This window comes from Gadus chalcogrammus, chromosome 20, assembly GCF_026213295.1.
Source record: "Gadus chalcogrammus isolate NIFS_2021 chromosome 20, NIFS_Gcha_1.0, whole genome shotgun sequence".
NCBI classification, from domain to species: Eukaryota; Metazoa; Chordata; class Actinopteri; order Gadiformes; family Gadidae; genus Gadus; species Gadus chalcogrammus.
Window position 1 is genome coordinate 658,828 of NC_079431.1, and position 17,894 is coordinate 676,721.

The 17,894-nt window shown below is 53.6% G+C and overlaps 2 protein-coding genes across 2 annotated transcripts in view; both read left to right on the forward strand.

Moving 5' to 3' along the window:
• Positions 1 to 343: 343 nt before the first annotated feature.
• Positions 344 to 14,893, forward strand: cbsb (cystathionine beta-synthase b). The gene is made up of 15 exons (XM_056579346.1): positions 344 to 437; positions 3,280 to 3,611; positions 5,573 to 5,679; positions 7,049 to 7,183; positions 7,954 to 8,033; positions 8,639 to 8,843; positions 10,271 to 10,362; positions 10,651 to 10,770; positions 11,153 to 11,237; positions 11,563 to 11,668; positions 11,829 to 11,903; positions 11,991 to 12,125; positions 13,089 to 13,197; positions 13,311 to 13,395; positions 14,031 to 14,893. The coding sequence occupies exons 2-15, from the start codon at positions 3,286 to 3,288 to the stop codon at positions 14,171 to 14,173; spliced, it is 1,803 nt and encodes a 600-aa protein (XP_056435321.1). The 5' UTR covers positions 344 to 437; positions 3,280 to 3,285; the 3' UTR covers positions 14,174 to 14,893.
• A 1,561-nt stretch (positions 14,894 to 16,454) lies between these two features.
• Positions 16,455 to 17,894, forward strand: part of LOC130373669 (late cornified envelope-like proline-rich protein 1) — a 3,558-nt gene continuing 2,118 nt past the window's right edge. The window contains exons 1-4 of the mRNA XM_056580289.1: positions 16,455 to 16,533; positions 17,378 to 17,438; positions 17,523 to 17,534; positions 17,691 to 17,799. Of these exons, the coding sequence (XP_056436264.1) occupies positions 16,455 to 16,533; positions 17,378 to 17,438; positions 17,523 to 17,534; positions 17,691 to 17,799 (261 nt within the window). The remainder of the gene's footprint in view (positions 16,534 to 17,377; positions 17,439 to 17,522; positions 17,535 to 17,690; positions 17,800 to 17,894) is intronic.

Genomic DNA, 17,894 nt, shown 5'->3' on the forward strand with positions numbered 1-17,894 from the left:
CCAGAGACACACAACACCTAACAGCTCTGGACCAGAGACACACAACACCCTCATCTCTGGGATTGAAGAGGTCTTCCACGTGTTGTGCCCTGATGGGACTGAGGTCTCCTAGGCCCTCCAGTGCAGTAGCAGGAAACGAGAGGCCAGCACAGGGAACAATAATGTTCCAGATAATAAACACGATGAGTCCCAGATGTGCCGGTCGAGGATTTGGTTTTTAAAGTTTCACCTGTTTTACATTAAAGGCGGAGGCTCGGCCAGCACGAAGAAACCCATTGGACAGCGCAGACCCCGACGCCAACGTCAAAGCCAATCAGCGTCGATAGTAGGGAAGCCCCGCCCACTGCAGATGGCTTTTGTTTTGGTGTTAAACCGGCTGAACTGAGAGCGAGCTGAGACACGTTTAGAGACACACTAAGAGCCTTTATATCCTCAAGGTGAGTGAATATACTTCCTATTTTAGATACAGATATGTATATATAAACCCTCGATAGGGCTACTATCGAGTTTCTGTTCATCTGAATGCAGTCCTCCTCTTCATCCATCACTTTGCGCCATTGCTCATATTGATATTAATAGGTGGTAAACGATCTCTTTTGACTAAACTTTGGTTGTGAAACTCTTCATAACGACACACCAGGGACACATGGAGCCCGGGGAGGGTGTGGGGAGCGAGGCTCCGGAAGCTGCTGAGGCTGAGGCTGAATGCGGGGATTGCATCAGCTAGGGACCAGTGTCGGTCTGCATGGCATGGATGGGAATGGATGCGATGTGATCTAATGTTAGGTCATGCCATGTAATGTTATGTAATGTAATGTTATGTAATTAACTTTTACAGAACGACGAATTACGGACAAAGGAATAGTTCATTGGGGGTTTCATAATAAAAGGGTTATTCACTGAGGTTTGTTGTAAGTTCTCGATGAAAGCCAAATTGGCTTTGCTCAGCATGTTGTTGAAGTCACACGTGGAAAATGTGGGCACTTTAATATTATTTATTTGATTAATCAGCCGGTAATGTTAATTAAAATGCCTTAAAGGAATGAGTTAACGAGGCCTTTAAGACTTGGCCTCGTAAGACGTATTTGCCCGGGTCTGGTAAACCGATAAGCTACTGACTCCAAAGACCCCGGAACACCTGGAGGGGGTTGAGGAGGTCAGACTAAACGTATCTAGCCTTTTGGTTATCTTCGTGTGTGTGCGCGCGCGTGTGCGCGCGCGTGTGCGCGCCATAGGGACCCCTTGTTTGTTTTGGTGGTGCTTTGGGCTCCTGGTCACCTGAGCAGACCTAAGCCTTCTGGCTCATCAGTCACTGAAGAGGCCCTTTCATTGAACTTAATATGAATCACCATTAATGTCATCATGGTTTCATGACATAGCCTACGTCTTGACTTTACCGCTTTATCGCTGATGAATAAGGATGTCCTTATCATGTAATACAGAATATAACCCATCATTACTCTCTTGCAACCAAGACCTACAAAACGATGTGAACTCCTATCCTCGTCTTCTCCACCTCTCAGCCCGGCTCCCCTCACCAGCTTGAAGATATTTCAGGGTGGATTTGTACCTAATAATACTGGAATGAACCAGATCCTACAGTGGCCAGCAGCCAATGGCGGCTCGGTTTCTTAGCTGTTAGATTTTCCACGGTCAGGAGAAATCAACATATTCCAAAAGTAAATTTTGGACTCTGGGAACGACTTTCCACTCGTTAAATTCGAGGCGTCACATAAAGACTTCTTGTCAAAAAATGACACTCTGAGAGAAGTGAAATTTGAGGGAGAAACCCCTTAGACTCTAGTTCGACTGGGTTCTGACTTCCCAGAAACAGGAAGTTACCACCGAGTGCCAGCTCTCTTCTGATTAGACATTCTCTGACAGAGCTCAGAACACCAGAAAGACGTTCCCATTCTCACCGTCTGTGATAAACTGGGATGCAGCTTGAGAGAAGAGCGTTTAGTTTGGCTGCAGGGCTCATCGTGACTCACTGCTGATCAGTGTCCCCGTCATCTGGTCTCTCCTCAGGTTACTGATCAGTGTCCCTGTCGTCTGGTCTCTCAGGTTACTGATCAGTGTCCCTGTCTGGTCTCTCTCAGGTTATTGATCAGTGTCCCTGTCTGGTCTCTCTCAGGTTATTGATCAGTGTCCCTGTCGTCCGGTCTCTCTCAGGTTACTGATCAGTGTCCCTGTCGTCTGGTCTCTCTCAAGTTACTGATCAGTTTACCTGTCGTCTGGTCTCTCAGGTTACTGATCAGTGTCCCTGTCTGGTCTCTCTCAGGTTACTGATCAGTGTCCCTGTCTGGTCCTCTCTCAGGTTACTGATCAGTGTCCCTGGTCTGGTCTCTCTCAGGTTACTGATCAGTGTCCCTGTCGTCCGGTCTCTCTCAGGTTACTGATCAGTGTCCCTGTCGTCCGGTCTCTCTCAGGTTACTGATCAGTGTCCCTGTCGTCTGGTCTCTCAGGTTACTGATCAGTGTCCCTGTCGTCTGGTCTCTCTCAGGTTACTGATCAGTGTCCCTGTCGTCTGGTCTCTCTCAGGTTATTGATCAGTGTCCCTGTCTGGTCTCTCTCAGGTTACTGATCAGTGTCCCTGTCTGGTCTCTCTCAGGTTACTGATCAGTGTCCCTGTCGTCCGGTCTCTCTCAGGTTACTGATCAGTGTCCCTGTCGTCTGGTCTCTCTCAGGTTACTGATCAGTGTCCCTGTCTGGTCTCTCTCAGGTTACTGATAAGTGTCACCTGTCGTCCGGATTCTCTCTCAGGTTACTGATCAGTGTCCCTGTCCCGGTCCTCTCTCAGGTTACTGATCAGTGTCCCTGTCGTCTGGTCTCCAGGTTATTGATCAGTGTCCCTGGTCCGGTCTCTATCAGGTTACTGATCAGTGTCCCTGTCTGGTCTCTCTCAGGTTACTGATCAGTGTCCCTGTCGTCTGGTCTCTCTCAGGTTACTGATCAGTGTCCCTGTCTGGTCTCTCTCAGGTTACTGATCAGTGTCCCTGTCGTCCGGTCTCTCTCAGGTTACTGATCAGTGTCCCTGTCGTCCGGTCTCTCTCAGGTTACTGATCAGTGTCCCTGTCTGGTCTCTCTCAGGTTACTGATCAGTGTCCCTGTCTGGTCTCTCTCAGGTTACTGATCAGTGTCCCTGTACGTCCGGTCTCTCTCAGGTTACTGATCAGTGTCCCTGTCGTCCGGCTCTCTCTCAGGTTACTGATCAGTGTCCCTGTCGTCCGGTCTCTCTCAGGTTACTGATCAGTGTCCCTGTCGTCCGGTCTCTCTCAGGTCGCCATGCCGTCGGTCCCGACCACTGCTGAGCCGGATGCGGTTCCGTCCGGCTGCCCGCGGGCTCAGGCCAAGCCCCCCGGCTCAGAGGCCCGGGGCAGCGCGGGGTCCGTCCTGAACGGCGTGGGGCAGAAGGCCGGGAGCGGGGGCCACGAGACCAACGGCGCCGCGGACGCCCCCGGGCTGCCCTCGGGGGGGTCCAGCGACACCGAGGAGGGTCTGCTGGAGACGGCGCCGGCCCCCCGGGTCTGGATCAGACCGGACCTGCCAAGCAGATGCACCTGGGAGCTGGGGAAGCCCCCCTCTGAGTCGCCCCACAGCAGCAGAACACGGTGGGCCCCGGGACACACACACACTCTCACGCACACACTCTCACGCACACACACACTCTCACGCACACACACACACTTACACTCTCACGCACACATACACTCTCACGCACACATGCACTCTCACACTCTCACTCACACACACACACAACACACACACTCTCACGCACACACTCACACTCTCACGGACACACGCACACTCTCACGCACACACTCTCACGCACACGCACACACACTCTCACGCACACACACACACACTCTCACGCGCACACAACGTCAACGTACTCTCACACACAACACACTCTCACGCACACGTTCCTTCACCAACCCCTGGAGTGTGATCGCAGAGCGGCGTTTGAGGACATTGAGCGGAATAAGATCCACAGGACACAGCGCCACAGCTGCTCACTGCTATCGCTAACCTAACCTCTCCCTAACCTCTCCCTAACCTAACCTAACCTCTCCCTAACCTAACCTAACCTCTCCCTACCTAACCTAACCTCTCCCTAACCTAACCTAACCTCTCCCTAACCTAACCTAACCTCTCCCTAACCTAACCTAACCTCTCCCTAACCTCTCCCTAACCTAACCTAACCTCTCCCTAACCTCTCCCTAACCTAACCTAACCTCTCCCTAACCTAACCTAACCTCTCCCTAACCTAACCTAACCTCTCCCTAACCTAACCTCCCACTGCTCTCTCTAACCTAACCTAACCTCCCACTGCTCTCTCTAACCTAACCTAACCTCCCACTGCTCTCTCTAACCTAACCTAACCTAACCTCCCACTGCTCTCTCTAACCTAACCTAACCTCCCACTGCTCTCTCTAACCTAACCTAACCTAACCTCCCACTGCTCTCTCTAACCTAACCTAACCTCCCACTGCTCCCTAACCTAACCTAACCTCCCACTTGCTCTCTCTAACCATAACCTACCTAACCTCCCACTGCTCTCTCTAACCTAACCTAACCTCCCACTGCTCTCTCTAACCTAACCTAACCTAACCTCCCACTGCTCTCTCTAACCTAACCTAACCTAACCTCCCACTGCTCTCTAACCTAACCTAACCTAACCTCCCACTGCTCTCTAACCTAACCTAACCTAACCTCCCACTGCTCTCCCTAACCTAACCTAACCTCCCACTGCTCTCTCTAACCTAACCTAACCTCCCACTGCTCTCTCTAACCTAACCTAACCCTCCCCATGCTCTCTCTAAACCTAACCCTAACCTCCCACTGCTCTCTCTAAACCTAACCTAACCTCCCACTGCTCTCTCTAACCTAACCTAACCTAACCTCCCACTGCTCTCTCTAACCTAACCTCCCACTGCTCTCTCTAACCTAACCTAACCTCCCACTGCTCTCTCTAACCTAACCTAACCTCCCACTGCTCTCTAACCTACCTAACCTAACCTCCCACTGCTCTCTCTAACCTACCTAACCTCCCCAATCGCTCTCCTAACCCTAACCTAACCTCCCACTGCTCTCTCTAACCTACCTAACACTCACACTGCTGCGGCTCTAACCTAACCTAACCTAACATTCCCACTGCTCTCTCTAACCTAACCTAACCTCCCACTGCTCTCTCTAACCTAACCTAACCTAACCTCCCACTGCTCTCTAACCTAACCTAACCTCCCACTGCTCTCTCTAACCTAACCTATCCAACATGTTAGACAACCACAAATATTGAACAGGTTAATTGATGTTTAGTTTGACTTGAAGAGCAAACCGTTAAAAGGATGTGGTGAACTGGGAGAACTGGTTCCCAGTCCAAACCACGCCGCTCTGCCTCCGGTTGTCCCCCCACACGGTGAGACATGCCGAGTCATGGTCCCTCCCCCACTGCCACGCCCTCAACCGGTCTGGACCAGAAGGAACTGGTTTTGTTGTGGATCAGAGGCTGATACCCTCAGAGATCAGAGAACACAATAAAACAATGTCCGCTGTGATCCGTACCCCCCAGGCCCCAAGCCCCCAAGATCCTCCCTGACATCCTCAGCTGGATCGGGGGGACCCCCCTGGTGCGCCTCAACAAGATCCCCAAGGCCTGCGGCCTCAAGTGTGAAGTCTGTGAGTAACCACACACACACACACACACACACACACACACACACACACACACACAACACACACACACCACACACACACACACACACACACACACACACACACACACACACACACACACACACACACACACACCTTATCTTAGCCCATTCCTCAACCCGTCCTGCCTTTGTCAGCGGAGGGGACCTGTTATAGACCCATTCCCAGAACAAAGAAACCCAAAGGTTGAGAAAAGCTGTTTGAACCGTTTGGGGGCCGCAGAAAGTTAGGCCAGGGAGCTAACCCGTGGAGCTAGCCCAGGGAGCTAACCCATGGAGCTAGCCCAGGGAGCTAACCCAGGGACCTAGCCCGTGGTGCTAGCCCATGGTGCTAGCCCAGGGAGCTAACCCAGGGACCTAGCCCAGGGAGCTAGCCCAGGGACCTAACCCAGGGACCTAGCCCAGGGAGCTAACCCAGGGAGCTAGTCCATGGTGCTAGCCCAGGGAGCTAACCCAGGGACATAGCCCAGGGACCTAGCCCAGGGTGCTAACCCAGGGAGCTAACCCGGGAAGCTAGCCCAGGGACCTAACCCAGGGACCTAGCCCAGGGAGCTAACCCAGGGAGCTAGTCCATGGTGCTAGCCCAGGGAGCTAACCCAGGGACATAGCCCAGGGACCTAGCCCAGGGTGCTAACCCAGGGAGCTAACCCGGGAAGCTACCCCGGGGGGCTAGCCCGGGGAGCTAACCCAGGGAGCTAACCCAGGGAGCTAGCCCGTGGTGCTAGCCCAGGGAGCTAACCCAGGGACCTAGCCCAGGGAGCTAACCCAGGGACCGAACCCAGGGACCTAGCCCAGGGAGCTAACCCAGGGACCGAACCCAGGGACCTAGCCCAGGGATCTAGCCCAGGGAGCTAGCCCAGGGAGCTAACCCAGGGACCGAACCCAGGGACCTAGCCCAGGGAGCTAGCCCAGGGAGCTAGCCCAGCCAGCGAGGGTGTTGGGTTCAACAATAAAACCTCAGTAATCCTCATAACAACAGCAGCCTTTCTTTTTTATGCGCTCCTTAATCGTGGAACTCAAGTTCCAGATTGTTCCGGCAGATTAGGGACAAAGGAGCTGGTTTCAGCGGGAACGGGACAGCCATGTGACTGGTCCCACGGGTCGCCATGGGAACCGCCGGGACGGGTCGCCATGGTGAACTTGGGCCGGTGGCCAAGGTGGGCTGGGATGGACCAGTAGACCCCCCACCATTGTCAAGGAAACGGGTTCAGATATCAGCCAATGGGCTCGCTTCCAGGTGTCCCGTTAGAGAGCTGATTGGCCGACGCACTTCAAGAGTGGAGCGGTCAGACAAGAAGAGTAACGTGTGTGTGTGTGTGTGTGTGTGTGTGTAGTGGTGAAGTGTGAGTACTTCAACGCGGGCGGCAGTGTGAAGGACCGCATCGCCCTGCGGATGGTGGAGGACGCAGAGAGGGACGGACTGCTGCGGCCCGGAGACACCATCATCGAACCTACGTCAGGGAACACAGGTACCCATCATCGAACCTACGTCAGGGAACACAGGTACCCATCATAGAACCTACGTCAGGGAACACAGGTACCCATCATAGAACCTACGTCAGGGAACACAGGTACCCATCATATAACCTACGTCAGGGAACACGGGTACGCATCATAGAACCTACGTCAGGGAACACGGGTACCCATCATAGAACCTACGTCAGGGAACACAGCTACACCCTCTAGAACCTACGTCAGGGAACACAGCTACACCCTCTAGAACCTACGTCAGGGAACACAGCTACACCCTCTAGAACCTACGTCAGGGAACACAGCTACACCCTCTAGAACCTACGTCAGGGGCCTCTGTGGTTGTGAGCAGGCCGTTCCCCTGGGGCCTGCTATGAGGGAGCCGGCTCTGCTACCTCCGTTTAGATTTGATCATCATTCAAGTCCTATCTATTTTAGTTGCAGTTTGAAAGCCCCCTCTACTTTGATTGAGTTTTAGTATCACTTTCTGTATTTCCTTGTCAATGAGCTTTGCATTTACATATCCCAACTCCTGGAAATGATCTTGGACCACTGGGCGTTCTCAGAATCAAGGCCAGAGTTTGGAAACCAGTAAATTAACTGGTTTATATTTAACTTCCCTTTGTTATTCTTATTTTGTCCTGTAATGTTTCAGATTCAGTTTAGTTTTATCTTGCCTTGCAAACTCGGTGTCAGTTCTTTTGTCCATTGGTCGGTTTGAGTTGATTGACAGGTTATAAGTGACTGTGGCTCCTCCTCTTCCTGGCAGGCATCGGGCTGGCCCTGGCCGCCGCGGTGAAGGGGTACCGCTGCGTCATCGTCATGCCCGAGAAGATGAGCATGGAGAAGGTGAGCCTCGAAACCTCTATCGGCGTCTAGAGACGTTGGCTATAGCCATAGAGACATGTCTCTTCGTTACGGGCCTTAGAGACATGTCTCTATAGAAGGGACGTGTCTCTGAGGCCCATAACGAAGAGACATGTCTCTATAGAAGAGACGTGTCTCTATAGAAGGGACGTGTCTCTGAGGCCCATAACGAAGAGACATGTCTCTATAGAAGAGACGTGTCTCTATAGAATAGACGTGTCTCGAAGGCCCATAACGAAGAGACACGTCTCTTCTATAGAGACACGACGTCTCTATAGAAGAGACGTGTCTCGAAGGCCCATAACGAAGAGACACGTCTCTATAGAAGAGACGTGTCTCTATAGAATAGACGTGTCTCGAAGGCCCATAACGAAGAGACACGTCTCTTCTATAGAGACGTCGTGTCTCTATAGAAGAGACGTGTCTCTATAGAAGAGACGTGTCTCTTCGTTATGGGCCTTCGAGACACGTCTCTTCTATATAGAAGAGACGTGTCTCTATAGAAGAGACATGTCATGGGGGTGGGGTGAGTAAGAGGTGAGGGAGGGGTGAGTAAGGCCGTCCCTCCTGACCCCGTCTCCCCCCAGGTGGACGTGCTGCGGGCGCTGGGGGCGGAGATTGTGCGCACGCCAAACTCGGCGGGCTTCGATTCGCCAGAGTCCCACGTGGGCGTGGCCTGGCGCCTGAAGAACGAGATCCCCAACTCCCACATCCTGGACCAGTACCGTAACCCTAGCAACCCGCTGGCCCACTACGACACCACGGCCGAGGAGATCTGGCAGCAGTGTGACGGTAAGACTCCAGTCGGGTTCTCCTGGTGAGGAGGAGAACCAGAGCCTCCTCTGTACACTCTACAGCCAGCTGTCTGTCCTCTACAGCCAGCTGTCTGTCCTCTACAGCCAGGTGTCTGTCCTCTACAGCCAGCTGTCTGTCCTCTACAGCCAGGTGTCTGTCCTCTACAGCCAGCTGTCTGTCCTCTACAGCCAGCTGTCTGTCCTCTACAGCCAGTTGTCCGCCCTCTACAGCCAGCTGTCTGTCCTCTACAGCCAGGTGTCTGTCCTCTACAGCCAGCTGTCTGTCCTCTACAGCCCGGTGTCTGTCCTCTACAGCCAGCTGTCTGTCCTCTACAGCCAGGTGTCTGTCCTCTACAGCCAGCTGTCTGTCCTCTACAGCCAGTTGTCCGCCCTCTACAGCCAGGTGTCTGTCCTCTACAGCCAGCTGTCTGTCCTCTACAGCCAGCTGTCTGTCCTCTACAGCCAGGTGTCTGTCCTCTACAGCCAGCTGTCTGTCCTCTACAGCCAGGTGTCTGTCCTCTACAGCCAGGTGTCTGTCCTCCAGGTGTCTGTCCTCTACAGCCAGGTGTCTGTCCTCTACAGCCAGCTGTCTGTCCTCCAGGTGTCTGTCCTCCAGGTGTCTGTCCTCTACAGCCAGGTGTCTGTCCTCTACAGCCAGCTGTCTGTCCTCCAGGTGTCTGTCCTCCAGGTGTCTGTCCTCTACAGCCAGGTGTCCGTCCTCCAGGTGTCCGTCCTCTACAGCCAGCTGTCTGTCCTCTACAGCCAGCTGTCTGTCCTCTACAGCCAGCTGTCTGTCCTCTACAGCCAGCTGTCTGTCCTCCAGGTGTCTGTCCTCTACAGCCAGCTGTCTGTCCTCTACAGCCAGGTGTCTGTCCTCTACAGCCAGCTGTCTGTCCTCCAGGTGTCTGTCCTCTACAGCCAGGTGTCTGTCCTCCAGGTGTCTGTCCTCTACAGCCAGGTGCCTGTCCTCTACGGCCAGGTGTCTGTCCTCCAGACACCTGGAGGACAGACACCTGGAGGACAGACAGCTGGCTGTAGAGGACAGACACCTGGAGGACAGACACCTGGCTGTAGAGGACAGACACCTGGAGGACAGACACCTGGAGGACAGACAGCTGGCTGTAGAGGACAGACAGCTGGAGAGGTGTGTGTTCAGCTCCACTTGGCTGAGACGGGTCATATTCTAACGATGAGCCCAGCTGCTCTGAAGGCTCTCGGTACCAGTGGAGGCTCCAGACATCCGCCCACAGCTCCACCCCTTCATGTAGACCGTGAAGGCTTCAAACTAGGACATGCAATGACGTGTGTGTGTGTGTGTGTGTGTGTGTGTGTGTGTGTGTGTGTGTGTGTGTGTGTGTGTGTGTGTGTGTGTGTGTGTGTGTGTGTGTGTGTGTGTGTGTGTGTGTGTGTGTGTGTGTGTGTTAGGGAGGCTGGACATGCTGGTGGCGGGGGCTGGCACTGGGGGCACCATCACCGGGATCGGACGCAAGCTGAAGGAGAAATGTCCGAGCATCACGGTACTCCACCCTCCTCCTCCTCCACCCTCATCCCCCCATCTCCACCCTCCTCCTCCTCCCCCCTCCTCTCCGCTCCTCCCCCCCTCCTCTCCGCTCCTCCCCCCCTCCTCCCCCCTTCTCCACCGAGTTTCGGAGCTTCGACCAATCGAGAAGCTTCAGAGCGTCAAAGATGGTCGGCTCCATCTTGGACGATGATGACGTCATTGTGGAGCTTTCTAATTGGTCGGCTCCAACTTTGAGGATGATGAGGCCACGGTGGAGCGTCCTGATTGGCTGGTTGTGTTCCAGATCGTGGGGGTGGACCCTGTGGGCTCCCTGCTGGCCGACCCGCTGAACAGCCCCGAGCCCAGCGCCTACGAGGTCGAGGGCATCGGCTACGACTTTGTTCCCACGGTGCTGGACGGCTCGGTGAGTCATACAAACATACCCCAACCAACCAGCTACCATGGCAGTCTGTGGGAGGCTAACATGTCAGTCTGTTGTTAACATGTCAGTCTGATGTTAACATGTCAGTCTGATGTTAACATGTCAGTCTGATGTTAACATGTCAGTCTGATGTTAACATGTCAGTCTAATGTTCATATGTCAGTCTGATGTTAACATGTCTTCCAGGGGATTGGCGTGTCAGTATGTAATGTTAACATGTCAGCCTGATGTTGACATGTCTTCCAGGGGATTGACGTGTCATTCTGTAATGTTAACATGTCAGTCTGATGTTAACATGTCTTCCAGGTGATCGACGTGTCAGTCTGATGTTAACATGTCAGTCTGATGTTAACATGTCTTCCAGGTGATTGACGTGTGGTGTAAGACCGTTGACGAGGAGAGCTTCATCATGGCCCGCCGCCTCATACGGGAGGAGGGGCTTCTGTGCGGTAAGACCTGACGAGTGGGGAGACGGACTGTCAGTCAAACTGGTGTAGCACTTACAGCCAATGGCGTTCACTTAACCTCATCACTTAAGACCAACCCCTCCCTGACTCTATCACATGTTCTCTGACGTAGACCAGGTTAATAAAGACGTGATTTATATCGGTCAGTTGTCACTTTATGTGTGAGACAAGAGGCCCTTTAAATACAAAGTGATGTTGACCCTTAAACCACCAGGAGGACGTTTAGAGGCTTATGCCTGACATGGCTTCACTCTCTCTGTGACGTGTGCGTGTGCGTGTGCGTGTGCGTGTGCGTGTGCGTGTGTAGGAGGCAGTGCGGGGACGGCCATGGTGGCAGCGATGCGGGCGGCCAAGGACCTGAGAGAGGACCAGCGCTGTGTGGTGGTGCTGCCCGACTCGGTCCGCAACTACATGTGAGAACAGGGGGGGGTGAGGGGGAGGAGGCAGAGGGGGAGGAGGGGGGGGGGGCAGAGGAGGAGGGGGGAGGGGGGTTCAGAGGGCGGGGCCCTGGGATGTGTACTAGAGTATACCTCAGGTGTATTGACCCCACCTGCTCTCTGCTCTCTGCTCCAGGACCAAGTTCCTGAGCGACAGCTGGATGAGTGACAAGGGCTTCCTGTGCGAGGACCGGGCGGTGGCCACGCCCTGGTGAGGCTCTGCTCCTGACCGTGACCCCTGACCCTTAACCCCTGACCCCTGACCCCGGTGTGAGGTAACGCTGGCGTCTCTCCTCAGGTGGTGGAGCTCCACCCTGCAGGGCCTCCACCTCTCCACCCCCTTCACCGTGCTGCCCTCCGTCTCCCTGGCGACCACCATCAGCATCCTGCGGGGGCGGAGCCTGGACCAGGCCCCCGTGGTGGACCAGTCCGGGTACGCCCCCCCCCCTTATCGTCACGGTGATACCTAGACAGGCCTCAACGGGTCTTATCGTCATGGTGACACCTAGACAGGCCTCACCGGGTCTTATCGTCATGGTGTCACCTAGACAGGCCTCACCGGGTCTTATCGTCATGGTGAAACCTAGACAGGCTGTTCAGAGGCTGGGGGTAGAACCCAGATCTAGAACCCCCCCCCTCCATGGGGAGGGTTCCCGCTCCAGTGATTGACAGGCCGGGCCGACCCTGACATAATGGGAGGAGAGGGGAGCGTATAGAGCAGCTCCCAGTCCTCCCACCACAGACGCACTCCACACCCACTCCGATGGACGGGTGCCATCGGAGTACAAGATCCATCCAGAGCGCCTCACTCCTCCAGATCCAGAGCGCCTCACTCCTCCAGATCCAGAGCGCCTCACTCCTCCAGATCCAGAGCGCCTCACTCCTCCAGATCCAGAGCGCCTCACTCCTCCAGATCCAGAGCGCCTCACTCCTCCAGATCTAGAGCGCCTCACTCCTCCAGATCCAGAGCGCCTCACTCCTCCAGATCCAGAGCGCCTCACTCCTCCAGATCCAGAGCGCCTCACTCCTCCAGATCTAGAGCGCCTCACTCCTCCAGATCCAGAGCGCCTCACTCCTCCAGATCTAGAGCGCCTCACTCCTCCAGATCCAGAGCGCCTCACTCCTCCAGATCCAGAGCGCCTCACTCCTCCAGATCTAGAGCGCCTCACTCCTCCAGATCTAGAGCGCCTCACTCCTCCAGATCTAGAGCGCCTCACTCCTCCAGATCCAGAGCGCCTCACTCCTCCAGATCGCCTCACTCCTCCAGATCCAGAGCGCCTCACTCCTCCAGATCCAGAGCGCCTCACTCCTCCAGATCTAGAGCGCCTCACTCCTCCAGATCTAGAGCGCCTCACTCCTCCACGGTCTCTAACACTCTCCCCCCCCCCCCCCCCAGCCTGATCCTGGGCATGGTGACCCTCGGCAACATGCTGTCCTGTGTGCTGGCGGGTCGGGTCATGCCCTCTGACCCCGTCAGCAAGGTGCTCTACACACAGTTCAAGAAGGTGGGACACACACACACACACACACACACACCACACCACACCACACCACACCACACCACACCACACCACACACACACACACCCCCTTGACCCTGACCCTCCTTGCCCTGCCAGGTGGGTCTCATGGACACCCTGGGGAAGCTGTCTGGGATCCTGGAGAAGGACCACTTCGCCCTGGTGGTCCACGAGCAGACCCAGTGTAAGCATTCTGCCCGACCCTTTGATTGGTCACCGGTGGCCAATCTTTGACCAAGAGGCTCTGATCATTGACAGGAGAGCAGCTGGAGCTGTTGTTGTTGTCGTAATAGGACACCGCATCCCAGAAGGAGCACGGAGTACTCACATCGAGAAACATTAACTGTGCAGCGACTAGAGAGGAAACATGGACGCACACACACACACACACACACACACACAATGACAACGGCATGGTTTCATACCGAGACTTCCAGGCTCCGCCCACAAACCCTCCTCAATCTTCAGATGAATCCAAACACAGACAGACAGACAGACAGACAGACAGACAGACAGACAGACAGACAGACAGACAGACAGACAGCAGCGTGTTGTGTGTCTGTCCCCCTGGTGTTGTGTGTCTGTCCCCCTGGTGTAGTGTGTCCCCCCCCCTGGTGTTGTGCGTCCCCCCCCTGGTGTCGTGCGTCCCCCCCCCCTGGTGTTGTGCGTCCCCCCCCCCTGGTGTTGTGCGTCCCCCCCCCTGGTGTTGTGCGTCCCCCCCCTGGTGTTGTGCGTCCCCCCCCCTGGTGTTGTGCGTCCCCCCCCTGGTGTTGTGCGTCCCTCCAGTAGAGGGCCCTTTAACATGGCCGCTCTGTGCAGACCTGGAGGACGGCTCTCAGCGGACCAGGCAGACGGTGTTCGGCGTGGTGACGGCCGTGGACCTGCTGACCCACATCACCGCCGCCCAGAGCCTGGAGCGCCCGCCCTCTGAGCGCTCGCTGCCCGACGACATGTCCCTGTGACCACTTCCTGTCTGAGCAGGAGGGGGGTCTTACCTGAGGGGAGGGGGTCAGGCTGGAGTCTTAAATTTGTTACATTTCAGTTAGGGGGGGGGTAAAGGAATATAGGTCAGTCAACGCGCGTTATTTAGCAATTAAAGTGAAGGCCCGATGGCGCCATCTAGCGGCCAAGTTGATTACAGCAAAGGAACTTGAGTGAGGCGGTTTAGGTCACCCTGCTGCAGATGTTGGTGCCAAATGAACTAAGCTAATGAAGTGACAGGAGCAGGGGGTTACTGAGTGTGGGCTGGGGTTGGTCGTGGTACAAGTTAACTTAAACTGAATGTCATCATTTTTTTCCATTTCATTTTCCTTTATTTAACCTCGAAAGATCAATTGAGGGGTGACCCTATTTCACAATGACTGTGAAGCTGAGAGCTAACTGCTGCTTAATGTGCAATAAGAGGCGATTGATGGATTCAGAGTTTTATCCCACAGATGTGGTGGTGGTTAATTTTAAAGTATTTTGAGCATCTTGTAAGAATTGTGGTGGATGCTTTTAAGAGTTTGATTAAATCCAACGATAGAGGGTTGTAATGTAAGTCACGTCAGGTCCTTCATACTCAATCATCTCTTTCTGTTAATTAATCATTCAATGTTATTTTCTGTCTTGCCAAGTGTCCAACTTGCTTCCTATATACCATGTTTGATTTGGTTTTCATTATTAAACTCTCTCATACTGTGGAAATTATTTGAATTTAAACCAATTTAGTGACGAGATCAGTCTATCACTATACATTAAGCATACCAGAGAGAATACAGTCAAGAATAATCAATGAGTTCATACAAGTTCATTGAATCAGCAGAGGAACAGCTTTAATGCTCCACCATAGAAGAGATCAGGCTCCTTCACCGGGACGCAGTGAACATATGAGGTCAGCTGGCCGCAGGTCAGTGGGACGACCGCAATGCACCAGGAACTGCTGGGGTCCCCACGTAGTTACAGAGTTAATGATATAAAGTATTATATCATTAAAGTATTTTAATGGTAAAAAGGTAAAGTAAACGGCTCGGAAGTGTGATCTCCAGAAGTAAGAAATAACACAAAATATTGAAAGAATATCTACACAATAATCTTTATTTCATGCATTTGCATTGATTTGATTTATCTTCATTTATGGTATGAGATTAGTCCCTGATATTGTATGGTGCGTGTTCTCTTGTTAAAAAACAAACAAAAAACAGCGTCTTGGAAATTAAATAAACTTTGAATTTATATTCAACAATATCGTTTAAAAATCATGGTTCAATATGTATAGAATGGGCCAACAAACCATTTTAACAGGATCAATTGATTATCAACATGTGTCTAGGTAGAAAATGTAATTTTCCTGAAAAATATTCCAATGGGTTTATAACGCTTCGGAAAAGAGCTGATTTTTTATTTTATGGTCAACGTCAACATAAACAAATTTGCGTTGTGGAAGACAATATTCTATGATTACTTGAAGCAATGTGGGAGACATCATCCTGGACCAGTCTGTTATTAATAACGCCCACCTCCAGGGGGCGCTAACAGCGTGTCAGTGGATCCGAACACTAGAGAGCGGCTATCTGAAGAGGGCCTCCCTCCACATCCCCTAAAACTACTTCTCATGTGGCGGTATTGTTATTTAATAACGTTACATTTATTTAGCGCTTTTCTTCAGAGACTAAATGGACTGCATGGTGACCGGTGACCAATCAGAGAGCTCTACAGTTACTACCTCACATTCACCCATTTGTCCACACAGCGACGGCAGGGTCAGCCATAAAGCGCCAGCCAGCTCCGTGGGACCGGTCGGGGGTGGCGTCATGCTCAGGGACACTTCGGCTCTCAGCAGCCTGGGGTCCAACTAGCCGCCTTCGGGTGCCAGTCGACCCGCGTGTTTTAGAAGCAGCAGTGCACAATGAAAAGGAGCTTTGTTGCTAATTACATTCATAAACAATCCATCATAATCAATAATTATAATTGTATTTCTTGTGTATGACCATGAGTATACAATCCATTATACGGGCCATGTACTGATGTACTGGCAACACAATATGAACGCTGTGGCCTCATACCGAGACTCCAGGCTCCGCCCACAAACCCTCCTCGACCTTCAGAGGAATTCAAACGCAGGTACACGCACACACAAACACAAACACACACAGATACAGACACACACGCACACACAAACACACACACACATAGACACACACACACACACACACACACACACACCCCTGTCATGGTGCAGCTGAATTGAGCACGGAGCAGACGATGAGTCGCCGCCCCCCGCTGCGGGCGGTGATGATGTCACAGGACGCCACGACCAGCCCGTCTCTGGGCGCCCCGCCGGGTGGCTGACCGCCCCTCCTCCCCTCCTCCCTCCCCCTCCTCCCCTCCCTCCCCCTCTGTTACCTAACTGACCCTCCGCTGCATTCACCAGGTCACCCCCCCACGTCCATGACTCCCCTCTCACCCTCCCTCTCCTCCCCCCCATTCCCGCTAGAGAGCGCAGCACTGACACCAACTGTCTGTTCTATCTGTCTGTCTGTGTGTCTTTATATCTGTCCTCTCTCTGCCTGTGTGACTCTCTCTCTCTCTCTCTCTCTCTCTCTCTCTCTCTCTCTCTCTCTCTCTCTCTCTCTCTCTCTCTCTCTCTCTCTCTCTCTCCCCTCTCTCTCTCTCTCTCTCCCTCTCTCTCTCTCCCTCTCTCTCTCTCTCTCTGTCTCCCTCCCTCTCCCTCTCTCTCCCTCTCTCTCTCTCTCTCTCTCTCTCTCCCCTCTCTCTCTCTGTCTCCCTCCCTCTCCCTCTCTCTCTCCCTCTCCCTCTCCCTCTCTCCCTCTCTCTCTCCCTCCCCCTCTCTCTCTCTTCCTCTCTCTCTCTCCCCCTCTCTCCCTCCCTCTCCCTCTCTCTCTCTCTCTCTCTGTCTCCCTCTCTCTCTCTCTCTCTCTTATGTGATATATAATAGGATATCAGCTGTTGTCGTCTCCTGAATATCTATTAAACATGGCTGCTGGTGGGAGATGGAGTGAGAGTGGGGGACAGAGAGGGTGTGTTTGGGGAGGGAGGAGGATGGAGGAGGATGCTGACGCAGGCTGGCCAGGATGAGCTTGTGTAACAGGAGACTCTCTCAGCACGTCACCGCAGGACAGCAGCCTCTCCCTCGACATCCCATAATGTCCCGTCCCTCGTCACAGAGGCAGTCAATGCACCTCGTATACGCCCAGGTCTGCTTCACCACTCCGAGTGTGACACCAGGTGTGACACAGAGTGTGACACCTAGTGTGGGACCAGGTGTGACACCAGGTGTGACACAGAGTGTGACACCTAGTGTGGGACCAGGTGTGACACCAGGTGTGAATCCGAGTGTGACACCTAGTGTGGGACCAGGTGTGACACCTAGTGTGGGACCAGGTGGGACACCAGGTGGGACACAGAGTGTGACACCTAGTGTGGGACCAGGTGGGACACCAGGTGTGGGACCAGGTGTGACACCTAGTGTGGGACCAGGTGGGACACCAGGTGTGACACCAGATGTGACACAGAGTGTCGCACCAGGTGTGGGACCAGGTGTGACACCGAGTGTGACACCGAGCCACACCGGCCAGTCCAGGACAGGGTGTAGGATGAAGCGTCTCTATCGGCCCCTCTTATGGCCACGCCCCCGCCGCGGGCGGGCCTCTGAGTGCGACACAGTGGAGTAGAAAACATCAA

Excerpts from the sequence above, each read along its gene's own strand:
- cbsb (XM_056579346.1), top strand. The coding sequence starts at position 3,286 with ATGCCGTCGGTCCCGACCACTGCTGAGCCGGATGCGGTTCCGTCCGGC. Across the intron at positions 5,680-7,048 it reads CGGCCTCAAGTGTGAAGTCT|TGGTGAAGTGTGAGTACTTC; the intron begins GTGAGTAACCAC and ends GTGTGTGTGTAG. Across the intron at positions 11,904-11,990 it reads CGGGCGGTGGCCACGCCCTG|GTGGTGGAGCTCCACCCTGC; the intron begins GTGAGGCTCTGC and ends GTCTCTCCTCAG.